General features: G+C 40.0%; 1 protein-coding gene across 4 annotated transcripts in view; it reads left to right on the top strand.

The window, feature by feature from the left end:
* SH3YL1 (SH3 and SYLF domain containing 1) overlaps positions 1-13,604 on the top strand; it is a 48,214-nt gene that overhangs the window by 161 nt on the left and 34,449 nt on the right. For 2 of the 4 annotated variants that reach the window (XM_068183610.1, XM_068183613.1), the window contains exons 1-2: positions 12,454-12,481; positions 12,999-13,109. In XM_068183610.1, coding sequence (XP_068039711.1) covers positions 12,469-12,481; positions 12,999-13,109 — 124 coding nt within the window. In that variant the 5' untranslated portion in view covers positions 12,454-12,468. Of the gene's footprint in view, positions 1-40; positions 209-12,453; positions 12,482-12,998; positions 13,110-13,604 lie in introns of those variants that run through there. The other 2 variants (XM_068183611.1, XM_068183612.1) reach the window with 2 other exon arrangements.

A 13,604-nucleotide genomic window follows, 5' to 3' on the forward strand; every position in this document is an offset into this window, starting at 1 on the left:
GCAGTACCGGTACCGCCGAGGAGCCGCTGCCGGGAAGGGGAGCGGGCGCTTCGCAATCGCCTCTGCCCCGCCCGCCTCACCTGCGGCAGGTGCGCGGCTCGGCGGGGCCGCCTCGGCGCCGCCCAGTGAGGCTGCGGCGGCAGCGGCGGCAGCGGCGGCAGGAGGAGAGGCAGCGAGGGGGAGCGGGGGCGCCCCGGCCCGGGCAGGAGTGAGTATCCCGCGGGGGCAGGCGTGAGGATCCCGCGGGGCCAGGTGGGCTCCTCAGCGGGGCAGTCGCGGCGGGCACGGAGCCGCCCCCGCAGCCCGCGGGCGGAGCGATCGCGCTCGTACTCCGCGGGCAGGGCCGCTGGCACATCGCAGCCCCTCTCGCCCGGGGTCGCAGCATGTGCTGGGTCCTGCACGTACAAGTCTTAGAAGCGTCGAATGCGGCTTTGGCCTCGCCAGGCTGCTGGTGAAATTGAGCATAGGGGCGCTTCGCATTCCAGGGCAGCTCGAGTGTCTGGTTTTTAGTTTGTTTTATTTAGTTGTATTTTATATCTATGTATAATATAGATAGGTTATATATACCTACAATGTATTGTAATACATATATATATATGCAAATATATTTTTATATTTTATTTATATTTTTAAGTTATATAGTTTTTTAAACTTTTGTACGTATTTATTTCTATTTTTTTCTGCTGGGCTGTTTTGTATGCTGTCTCTATGTACCTGGCTGGGTTTTGTAACACCAGCAGACGCAGCCCCACCACAGCCGGGTGTGGCCAGGACTGGATTCCGCTGCTGCTTTTTAAAGACCTGCTTGGCTGGTCTTCTGGTCAAAATGCAGCAGTTTGGAGGTTAAATAAAAAATGCCAGAATCTTAATTTTGTGCCAGATCCGTGACTTGCAAATGAAAGCTGAAGAGCTTATATAATGTTTGCTGTGGATTGGAGCAAACTGCACACTTCCTTTTATGCAGCTTGAAATGCTATCCTACATACACAGCTTCTTTTATAAATACAGTTGTACAACCACTTTTTAAAAATTATCTAGTTATTTGACTTTGCAGTGGAAGTGATTCGTAATCAGCAACGTGGTTTTTGTCCCCAGTGCCTGCAGCATCCTGCTGTTGTCAAGCCAGCTCGCAGGTGTCGGGTGTGAGGTGGTGGAGCCAGGCAGGGGCAAGGGCTCTCTCTCCTTGCTTGTCAGACAAAGCCTTGGTGAAGGAGGCTGAGATGAGTCAGTTATGGCATTCTCACATGTGGCTCTGCCATACTACATGGCTGAGCAGAGCAGAGTGCCTTCAGTCCTACTTTCTGTCACATGCAGTCCCTTGTGGTGTCGACTTTGGGAGCGGATTCCCCCCCAGCACACCCATTCCCGTGTTTGTGGGTTGGGGAAGGTGAGGCTCTCTATAGAAGCGAGTGCTTTGAAAGGCCATCCTGGAGTTTCTATAAAACCCGGTGTTTGTAGCTGTGTATGTCACATGTGGGCACATGCCTAGCTGTAATTTTGAGACAAAGTCTTTCATGTTTCCCTGTCTTTGGGAGGGGACTGGGGAGGATCCTTAAGTGTTACTCCACAGTCTTAATTGAAGGGATTATCAAGCATTGGAACAGGCTGCCCAAGGAGGTGGTGGAGTCACCATCCCTGAAGGTGTTCAAGGAACAACTGGACGTGACACTTGGTGGCTGTGGTCTAGCTGACAAAGTGGTGGTTGGTCAAAGGTGGGACTTGATCTCAGAGGTGTTTTCCAGCCTAAATGATTCTGTCAGTTTCAGCCCTCAGCAGTGGAAGAGAGACAAATTTTTGCCTTCTTCAGCTAATGGCAACTTCATACCTTTGAAATGGACTGTGACATAATTCACTGTCCATCGTGTCATGGTTTCTCACCATTCAGAATTATTCTTTCTGGTGTAATAAGCTCTCCATATTTGGGGGGCTTTTGAAACGGTTATTGTGTTGTTGTAAAAGATCCTCTAATGCAGGGCTGTTATGAAGGATTACCTGTATGACTTAGTGGAGAAGAAATGCTCTTGTGAACAAGATAATTTAAGAACGTAGGAAGAACTAGGGTTCTTCTAATTATTGATTAATAACTATCAAATACCTTCACTTTTTTAAGGTTTATTCCTTTTAGCTTGAAGAAATGTTTCTTGTGTGATTAATTGTAGGAACTAATTAGCTGTGGGAATTGGTGACTTCTGAGATTTGATTCATGCACATAGTGAATTGGGACATCTAAAGTGTGGAAAGGAGAGAATCAGAATGATGGTGACAGTTTTCTTGACAGAAGTTTTAAGTATTTATTGGGAAATAAGCAGAGTCTGTATTTTGTTTAGGTAGTTAATGTTTTTTCATGGTAGCATAGAGGGCTATTGTGTACCATACATCTGGGTTTCATCTTAGATTTTTATTCTCTCTGTACTTCTGGCCTTGGTGAGAAGATAAACAAGATGTTTGTTTAGGATTTTTGTATTAAAACAGCCTTGTTTTAGTTAAAGCTTTCATGTGCAAAGGGTAGTAATGTTAATCTGCTTGGGTTGCCTTGAAGTTTATTCTTCATTATTAAAATACAGTTAACAAGTCAAAATTAAAATTCCTTTTGGGATTTTCCCCTTACCCTGCTGTCTTAATTTCACACATCATACCTACTCCTGCATTAAGATGACACGAGACAGGTGGAACTGACTTTGTAGCTCTGACTTAGCTTCAGTCACGCTACTTATCTTACATGTTGGGTAGGACCTCTTTGGTGCCAGTTGTTTACACTTCCAACATATTATAATAAGTGTATATGAAAGACTTGCTAGAAGGGTTTCAAGTGGACAACATCCTGGGGCATGGGTGTAGGGTGGATAGATTTGGTGGCATGTTTTGAGCCAAAGCCTGCAATTCTTGTAGTACAAATTCTTGCTAGAGTTCACACATGAATCTCAGACAACCCCCAGCACAACTCTGCCTTTTGTGCATGTTTTAGAACACATCACTCTCATCTCTGTATTCTTGAAGATGATGTTTTATTATTCTTTTTCCACAAATTGAGTGATTTCTTCCTTATGCCACTTGTGTTTATTCTTTCTTCTAGTGCAAAGGCTACAACTTGGTTATAGAACTGTGGGCTTGGGATTTTAGCATTCTTGCAATTGCTAAAAGTTATAAGAATTTTTGAAGACTTTTGGCTACAGGTATTCCACTATTCTGCCTCCTGTGCAGCCAAACATATGTCTAGTGTACTTTTTGGAGCAAATCATCTGTGCCTCAGGCAGGTATCAACTCTCTTCACACACCACAGTTCCTTAGAAATAAGGAACATTACCTAGTTGAAACATCTTGCATCTACAAGGGAAACACATTTTTCTTTAAAGTACATTTTTCAGCTTTGTCACTCTCATTTTACCCTCATGATTCCAGCTTTCATCAGAATAGGAGATGAGAGAAAATTCTGCATGTCTAATTAGCATTTTCTCCAAGCTGACTTCAGTACAAAAACTGCTGGGAACCCAACTTGTCAAATGCTTTTGATAAGGCAGGAGACTGTGTTACAGGGCTTTTTTTCCTTAGCTTTTCTCAAGGAAAATTCAGCGTGGGACTGAGGTCTGATACCACATAAAGTTACAAAGTTATCAACTTTGTGTTTGAATTAGTTCTTTCTTCTCAGTGGAGAAAAGTTATAAAAATTATGCCACAACCAAATGGGACATGGGTTTTTTACATGTTGTAGGATTATTTTAGCATTAACAAAATGAATATTTCATGTGAAAAATATCGAACTCCCATGGTCTAGAAGTGCATGCATAATTGGTTGCAAGATTTGAAAAGGCAGCTTGTAAACACTAGAGCTGACCAAAAATCTTTCATGCTTTTCAACACTTCATGACAATAGTCATACTGATACAACTAACAAGCATTATTGCTTTTAATACATTTCATACCATATATTTTATATCAGATAGCCTGTGCAAAGCCTAAGTTTATTTTGGATATGTTATTTTATATAATTATGGCATTTCAAATAAATTTTGCTTTGCTTTCCAAAAAGTCCTCAGCTAACATCTCAATTTGTATCTCTGTAAGCCTGAGTTTGCAAAATACCTGTGCTTAGAGGACACCAGCCTCAAAACTTGACCATGAAGTTTACTTACTCCTTTAAAAAAGTCATAGCCGAAAGCCTTAAACCTATATTCAGTGTTTATCCTCAGCAAGCTCGCTGATGACACGAAGCTGAGCAGTGCCATTGATACAACAGAAGGATGGGATGCCATCGAGGGGGACCTCGACAAGCTGGAGAAGTGGTACCTTGAGAACCTCATGAAGTTCAGCAAGCCCAAGTACAAGGTGCTGCACCTGGGTCAAGGCAATCCCAGATACAGACTGAGAGCAGCACTGCTGAGAAGAACTTGGAGGTTCTGGCAGACAAATGCTGGACATGATTTGGCAATATGGCAATGTGCCCCTGCAGCCAAAAAACCCAACTGCACCCTGGGCTGCATCCAGAGCAGCGTGGGCAGCAGGGCAAGGGATGGGTTCCTGCCTCTCTGCTCTGCTCTCATGAGAACCCACCTGGAGTGCTGCTTCCAGCTCTGGAGTTCTTAGCACCAGGCAAATGTGGACCTGTTGGAGCAAATTCAGAGGGCAGCAGAGATGATCAAAGGGATGAAGCACCTCTCCTATAGAGACAGGCTGAGAAAGCTGGGTTTGTTCAGTGTGGAGAAGAGACAACTCCAGGGAGAGAGGTGATGCCTAAAAGATGACTTTTTACACACACAGATAGTGACAGAACAAGGGGTAGCAATTTTAAACTAAAAGAGGGAAAATTTAAATTAGATGTTAGGAACACATTCTTTACTGTGACGGTGGTGAGGCACTGGGAACAGGTTGCCCAGAGGAGCTGTGGATGCTTCGTCTGTGGAAGTGTTCATGGCCACATGTGGTCTAGGCAAAGGTGTCCCTGCCCATTACAGGGGGCTGGAACTGGATCATCTTTCAGATCCTTTCCAACGGAAACCATTCAATGACTCTCTAGTAAAGGCTGTGAAGAGTTACTCATCTTAGAGTATTAGCTAATGGTAGACATAGTGCACATGCAGGTTGGGGTGAGGCAGCTTGCCTCTCCAGGTTTAGAGTTACAACAAAAGTCTTTTAATTTCCATAACTCATAGTAATATATTTTAAAGACCCCTAAGAACACACACACACACACAAAACCCCAGAAAACTCAAACCTACAGACTTCTAGAGATAAGACCAAAGGAAGAAATCTGCTCATCTATCGCAATTACTTCATTTCTATCAATGAAAGCCCTTCTGTGCTTGAAATACTTCTTTTTCCAGTAAAGACTAGGGATTCTTTGTATTTTGGGTTGATTTCATATTGTGTATTTGCATGCCAAAGTCAAAACATAGATGCTTGTGTTACTACTCATTGTCTGACTTCCTAGCTGTCTTGCAGTAAACCATGCAGATGTAATGCAAGTTTATGTAAAGGTTTTCGGAAGTATTAATGGCATTTGTTATTCCTCCCTCTCCACAAATTGCTGTGATTTAAATGTATGAATAGATGTAATTGTGGAAATATAATCTTTGCAAATTCTATTATAATTTCTTATTATAATGTTCTTTATTAAAAAGCTCTTCAAAATGCTGTAAATAGCTTTCTATATTGATAGCAATGTCTATGAGATTCTCCTCCTTGAAATATAGACTTGTTGGGCTGTTTTCCTTTTAGAGAAGGTGCTATCTTCTGTTATGTGTCATTTCTTTTGCATATTTGAATTCTTGAAGGCTGAATTTAGTTGTAACTTCAGTATGCTCATGAGGTTTTTCCTGGGCACAGGCTGTCGTCAGCAGCTAACTTTAGCAGCTTATTGCAGGTAAAACAAGGAAAAACAGGCTGGTTTTAACATGGGTAAGAGTGTTTTTTTTTTTTTAATTTTATTTTCAGCTTTATTTTTAAGCACTTTTTTTACTTCCTCTCACCAGAGTGTTTGGACAGAATATATTTCCATCTGTCTTAGGTAAACCTTAAAATACTTCCAACTCCTTGATTTCTGTATGCTGTCAGCTGCAGGTTCTGCAGACCTTTCTGGTCTGTTCTGCCTCTCTCACCACTACCAGCGCCAGCTTAATGCAATGCCATCCAGTAAACAACTTGTAATCCAGGGTGGGGAAGGAGGAGCGTGTAGTTACATTAATTGACAGTATAAAAACCATTAGGGTTGTGAAAACACACATTAGAGTCTTCCAGTGCAGCTCAGCTGACACTCTGCAAGGCCATGTAGTGCTTGCTGAAGTACTTGTACCCTGTGATAACTCATACTGTCACTGACAGATCACTGATTTCTCACACCAGTGTTGTTGACAAGCAGTGAAACATGGAAGCTGGCAAAACTTCAGGAATCCAAGTGATAAAGATCATGGTAGAAATACATGAGCATAGTGCAAAACTTCACTGTAGAGAGACCCTGTTTTCCTGCTTTTCAGCTCTGCTTCCATTGCCTTACACTGATGGATTATCTGTTGTCTCCTGTCCCCCTAGCTGTTCTCAAGGTGTGTATGTCAGAATTGTACAGCCTTGCCCATTAGCTAGCCAGTGTGTCAGTAATGCTTGCCCATTCCCTGCCACTGCTTTCATAGATTCCTTGCCTATACCATAAGCAGGATGTTCAAAGTGTACATTCTGAGCCTTTCCTTGTTCATGGTCCTTGGAATCTGGAGGAAACAGTATCTGCTTGTTGGTTCCAAACCAAGAGTAAGGAGCTCAGGCTCTGACAATAGTAGTCTGCTGGAAATCAACTAAAAAGGGTCGTTACTGCCTTTATTTTTTAATATCATTTTCCTGTAGGTTCCTTTTCAATTTATTCTGCTGTTTCATTGAACTCCACAGATCTTTTCTTGACATTTCATTAACCTGGATTCTTTGCTTTCAATCACTGACTTCAAGTGTTGGAAGTCGTAAATGGAGAGAGACTCACAGAGACATGTTTAGCATAGGCTGCTGCTTGTCATCCACATCTCTGTATTGCATCACATTTTCTTGGGCTGGGCAAAATGCTTATGATGCACATCTGGCATGCTGTTCGAGGAATTCCAAGTACCAGATGAATCCCAAGGCTGGAGCTGGCTACCACAGTATCATGTTGTTACACATTTGTGAAGCCAAAATTGCATTAACCTCTTTAATTGCAGTGCCAAATTGAAATTTCTTGTTTAGGCCCTTTACCAGTGCTACACAGTCTTGTTTTTCAGGTTTCTCCTTCCCATTAAAATGTTGTTCTTTAGCTTTTCTTGACTATGTGAATTTTCATGTTTATGAATGTACATAATTTTGAATGTTCTCTGTTCGTATAAGCCTTTTAGCACTGATGTTCCTGTTGTAACCATGGGTATTTGCAAATCAGCTATGCCTTAATATATTCTTGTGCCGTTTCTGTACTTTTTAGTGAAGTGAAAGCAAAGACTGTATGGGGCTCATAGAGGTATTTGTCATTGTTTTTCTTCTTTTTGTAGCCAAAAAAACCCCATTAAACCACTTTTCACCAAATACTTCAAAGCTCAAACATACACGGGCAACATATGTGTGAAATCTGCATGCAAATCTTTGTCTCCCCTTTGTCATCTGCTCTTTGAAACTGTACTTTTGATGTTTGGGTTCTCGTAATGCCACTAGGCTTTATTTCATCTGTTCATATTCAGCATAATTTTGATTGTATCAGAATTAGTTATAGCTTTTAAGTAAAAAGGCTTTATTTATTCTTTAATGCACCTTGCTCAGATAATTTCACCAAATGTTCAGCCAGCAAATTATTACTGTTAGTCAGAATGTAAATTAGAGGCTGACGCACTTGCCTCATCAGCTTACAAATTAAGCAGTTAATCAATTTTGGTGTGATATTCCCCCACGGGGTTTGTGTTGCTGACTCACATATGCTCAATATCTTCTCCTTTCAACAACAGGCAGGAGTGCAAATGAAGCTTGCTCCCAGCTGAGCATTCGCTGGTCACGGCATTCCAAATCCATCAGTCAGTGTATCCTCCTGATAGATATTATTGCCTTATTGCTCCTGGTTGCCTCTTTCCTGAGCAGTGCTTGAATACAAAACAGACAATTAGATATGCATACTTAAAAGCTAACAGTGAAGACAGTGCTACAGGGTTATGATGTATGTTAATGATGGGGTAAATGGAACACGGAAATTCTGCTTATGTCGAAATATTTCATACAGTATTTTTATTAAAAAGCAGATGTGTCTATATGATTTTTTCAATAGACTTGCAATATTAAATTAATTTCTAAGGAACTAATTTTACAAACAAAATCCTAAGGCAAACTTGAGGGAGAAGAGGATAATTTGATAGATGAACAAAAGCTGAAATAATTTTTGAGGTCACAGACCTCCCACTTACAATTTGGTCTGTTTACAGAGTGATTAAAATAAATAGAAGAAAGAATTTACTCCTTTGCCTTCACTCTAATATTTTATTTCTATTGTATTTTGGGACAGATGCCACCATTGCATCACAGTGCAAACTTCTGTGTACTTTTTTTTTTAATGAATAGTTTTGAATTGTCTGACATATTTGTGCTATTTTTTATTGACTAGGGTTTTTTTTTTTTACTAAAAAACCAATAATTTTCTTTGCCTTTGGACAAACTTTTATGAAATTGATTGATCTAAAATTAGATGGTAAGAGTCAGGCCTCAGCCATACTATATATATACTGTATGTCAAACCATTAAACTTTGCCTTTTTAGTGTTGATTGTTGACTCTGTCCTTATATAATCCTGAACTCTGTCAACAAAATCCTGATTGTGGCATAGCCCAAGAGGGAGAGCCAAGCTTCCCCCTTTCCTCAGTGATAAAAATACTGTATTTCTTCTGCTGTGGTTCTAGCATTCACCAAAATGGGAGTCCAGCCAGGCCTTATCAGGCATCATATTATACATAATTGAGGTCAGGGTGGGGATTTGTTTGTTTGTTTGTTTGTTTTTTAAACAGGTCATCAGTTCCTCAAGGCTCCTGTCCTGTAGGCATCCTGCCAGTTCCTTAGTATCTACACAATGTTATGGAAGTAAATAAAGGAACTCAAAGTGTGCCACTGGGGAAAGAATCATATGGTTTCCACTTTGAGTAACTGTGTTGGTTTGCAGCATGAAAGTGTTTAATCAGTGGCCTATTCATCCTGCCCGTTGTTAAAACCTCTCTCTGCCATTTTTGCTTGCCAATTAATGTCACTTTAATTTTCATACTTGCTACTGTCTAAATTAAAATCTTACTTGCAGCCCTTCTCTACAAGGTGTAGCTTTGAGCTCCTCAGTTCGTAGCATGTTCAACCTCTTTCTTTTTTTTTCTTTCCTTTTTTCCCCTCTCTGTATTTCTACTGTGTTTTAGAAATATCACCCATTTCTCAGCTTCTGAAAGGGCACAAGTCTAGCTACATGCAAAGTAACCGGCAGAATGCTGTTGTCAAATCCACCTTCTGTGTCCTAGTCCAGAAAAATAATCCTGCATTACTTTAGTCTTTCCTGTGCTTGCTGTTGTAGAGTACAGCTAGATGAATGTCTCTCCAGTTTCTCCATTCCCTGGTGATAAAGGTACCCCACACTATATGGCACAAAAAAAAAAAAAAAAACCAAAAAAACCAACCAAACAAACAAACACCCAAAAAACCAAACAAAACCAAACAAAACAAAAAATCAAAAAATACAACAGAAACCCAAAACAAAACAAAAACACAAAAAAGAAAAAAAAACAAAAAAAAAACCTTTAATTTTGGAGTGGAAATACCTAATTTTTAATTTGCTTAACTAATGCTGTTTTTCTGTGCAAAATTTGTATTTTAAAATACAGTTTTTGGAATCATAGTACAGAAAAGTCATAGAATGGTTTGGGCTGAAAGGAAAAAGGACATCTAATCCAACCCCTCCTGCAATAGGCAGGAACACCTTTGACTAGAGCAGGTTGCTCTGAGCAACCAGTTATGTATTGAGAGGGGAAGGAACAGTGAGGTAGTAATAGTATTACTTTGATGACTCCTGAAGTTCAGCTTCAAATTGTCTTCAATTAAATAGTAGCTCCTGTGTGCACAGTGTTTGCTTGCAACCATCAAATCTTTCTGAAGCAATTCTGAATTTGAAATCTGAAATTGCTTACAAAAACTGTATTGTGATTTTATTTTTTCCCCACTCTGTTATTCCTGTTTGCAGACTTTCAGGTGGTTTTTTTTTTTGTTTTTGTTTGTTTGTTTGTTTTTTTTTACTTTGAGTAGTAGGAAGAATAATTGGAGATGTTTTTCCAAATTATGAGATTAGTCAAAGAGAAGCAAAGGGGAGGAAGGAATGCATGGGTAAACAAGGAAGAGTTTGATAAGAGCACAGAAGTTTATTTTATTTCTCTAATCTAGAAGCTGGATAATGCTTGCTCTTGATTAGTAATGTTTTTTAACTCCCCAGTGTTTTCATCTCCCCAGTGTTTTTTATCTCCAGTGTACAGGTCTTATTTTCATTGTCTTGATCACTTTGCTAGAACTCCTGTATGGTCAGGCACATAACTGTCCATTTTACCACAGTCTAATCTTACTGAACCATGTGAAAAATGAAGTAGCATGAAATGTGTGTTCCGGGTAGACTGGGTAGGTGACCCTTCCCAAACTTGAGACCTCTACACTTGCAAAGTATCTTAAGTGAAAACCTACATATAGAAGGGTTCACCTGATTTTGCAAACGGACATGCACTGTGTATTACAATGTTAATTATTAATTACAAATTATAATATGCTTGGTTTATTCTTTGTGCCTTCTTGAGCAGAATCGTGTTGCAATATGCTTTTTGGGACTGCCTCAATTTATCTCACAAAAATATAAATCTTATTTTTCTCTTACAACATGCTGGTCGTGTTTGCCCTCTGACCTTGAAAATGCAGTGTGAAGTACAAACAACAGAAGTAATGGAGACATTTGCTCCACCCCAGCTTGTTAATCTAGCAAAAGCAATTGTGAATTCATGTTTTATTTGAGCTACGCTGGCCTCTCCTTTTGCCATGTGGCCAGATTCCAGCCTGGGGAAGCCTTCCAACCACAGAAGAAATGGATGTTCAAAACTCCTGCAAGCAGTTTGACAGTTTTAGTACTGTAACAGTCAGAGAAAATTCACATGCCAGGAACTTTTCAGAATATCCTGAGCTCTTAGAGCTTCACCTTCTCCTATCCTTTCACACTCAGGGTCTTGACTATCATCTTAATTTTCTGAAAAGAGAAGGGATTATTAGGAGATAGAATTAATATTTCTACTAAGATAACTGCAGTGTGGTTTAGAGTCTTTTACATTCTACGTATTTCCTTTTGTTCCCAGAGAGGCTGATATTTCTGCACAGCCTTCTGATGGCTGATGTCACTTCAAACTCTCCAACTGCTGCATCTTCACCAAAGCAAAATGTTGCTGCAAGCTGCCTCACGGGACACTAAACCAGATATTCAGCTTTCAAAACCTCTCTTGTTCTTGGAATCTTCCTTCTTGCCTGGAGAACAGACCAGAAGAATATTCTTCTCTTTGAAAAATGGAGGTGTATCGTATTCTAGCCAAGGGAGCCTGGACAGAAACCTGGCTGACTTGCTGCTATGCACTTTGCTTGGTCTGAGCTGAATTGCTCTCTAAGCTTCATTGATGTAACCTCAAAATGTATTTAGTCCTCACCTTCTTGGTTTTGAGTGGAAATGTTGCCCAGAGTGAAGAGGTGAATGAATGTTCAGGGAATGCCAATTAAAAAAATAGTCTACTTTTGACTGAATGTTCTTTCTCAATGCACAGTCTTTTTTACAGATTTGTGAATTTAGGAACAGTAGAATTTTATGAAAATGCTGTCACTAATTTTTTCAGAGATGTGAGACTAGATGCATCTTTGGTCTTGCAATATATATATGTGTTAGCTGGATGGCTTGGTTCTGATAAACTTGGAAATAGTGAGTGTTGTTATGTGCAGACAGGAAAACAAGAATAATTTAGGAAACTCTGGGGGATTTTAGTAGATGTAAAATCAAGACTAACTCCTATCTCTTTAATTGCACTAAGGCTTCTTTTTGCAAATCTACAGGTGAAACATTACTATTCATACATAAAATGGTATTTATAATGTTGCAGAATACTATATGTTAGATCACATTGGAAAGAAAATACTGGTAAGACCTTCAACAGAAAGTAGATCTCTAAAGAAAATTTCTTGGTCTGAGGCTGAATTTTATTCACTTTCAGAACATGCCACATGTTTAGCTTTGTAAGAGAAGCGTCCTGAAGAGGTGTGAAATTTTTAGGGTTCATGAGTCAGCAGTTGCCTGTTGTTCCGCTGTTTGAAGGACAGCGGGGTTGATGGTGGTATAGAGAACAGCAGTTAGAGTGGTCGGGGATGGGGCAACTACCCTGAGGAGAGACTAAGAAGGCTGAGACTCCTGAAAGAGTGGAGAAGGCTGGTGCCTTTACATGTAAAAGCATGAAGGTGGTAGGTAAGTTGAATGCATTAGGTATTCACCAGAACTTGTAATACTTGAGCTAGCGGGCATTCACTGTAACTAGGAGATTAATTTAAAATAGAGCACCTATTTCTTTAAGTAGGAGGTAAACTGCTGCTGCAGGAATTCCAATGGCAGAGTATCAGCAGTTTTGAAAAGGCATTAGACAAATTTTTGTACAATAAGCCTATAAATAAATAGTGACAGGAACAACTAAGGGTGTGTCTCAAACACCCTTGCTGTTACCAGTGTGGATTCTGAACACATGCAAGAGAAAGAGATTGCATAAAAGAATCAGGCTTGTGTGTTTTATTAAGTGGTGTCTTCAGTTAAAACTGTCAGAAACAAAATGTGGATCTGATGCAGAAGATGACTTATTATATTTGCTTGTTCTGTGTGTGTTTGATTTACTCTCTATTTGTAAAGAACCACTTTTCCCATTCAAATGATACTGTTTTTTCATATGAGATATCCTAAACTGACTATAATTCATTTCTTTCATGTTTTACAGTGAACAACCCTATACCTTCCAACCTGAAGTCAGAAGCTAAAAAGGCTGCTAAAATACTACGAGAATTTACAGAAATAACTTCCAGAAATGGACCAGATAAAATCATACCACGTGAGTAAAGAAAATGCTTTGATTCAACTAAAACCTTCAGCACTCCCTGTGTTGCAGTCATGCTGTCTTTACCAATTCCCTCTGTTTCCACTGACCATGACTCAGAGATGAATGAAAATTTCGGGTGCCATAACTTCTTTGAAAATATTTTGGAAGTAAAGAGTTTCAGTTTGCTGTATTCTTGGCAGCTGTTACTTACTGGGAGAGATCTTTTGAATGTTTACTGCTACAAGATACCTGCACTGGAAGGCTTCCCCTGGGATGGACAGACTGTCACATGCTAAACCCTGTAAATGTATATTCTTAAGAGAGAACCTGCACTAGTAGCTCTAGCTCTTGAATATCTATGTTGATTAGAATTAGCTAGATGAAAATAAGTTGAAGCAAAGAAATCAGGGTGATTTTCCTTTTGATGCTGGTTCAGCACTCTTCTTTGCTGCTGTCCTCTTTATTTTTGCAGTTGTTACCCTGTGTTTCTCCTAGTATCTTCCTCCA

The sequence above is a fragment of the Anomalospiza imberbis genome, chromosome 3 (genome assembly GCF_031753505.1).
Source record: "Anomalospiza imberbis isolate Cuckoo-Finch-1a 21T00152 chromosome 3, ASM3175350v1, whole genome shotgun sequence".
Classification (NCBI taxonomy): Eukaryota; Metazoa; Chordata; class Aves; order Passeriformes; family Viduidae; genus Anomalospiza; species Anomalospiza imberbis.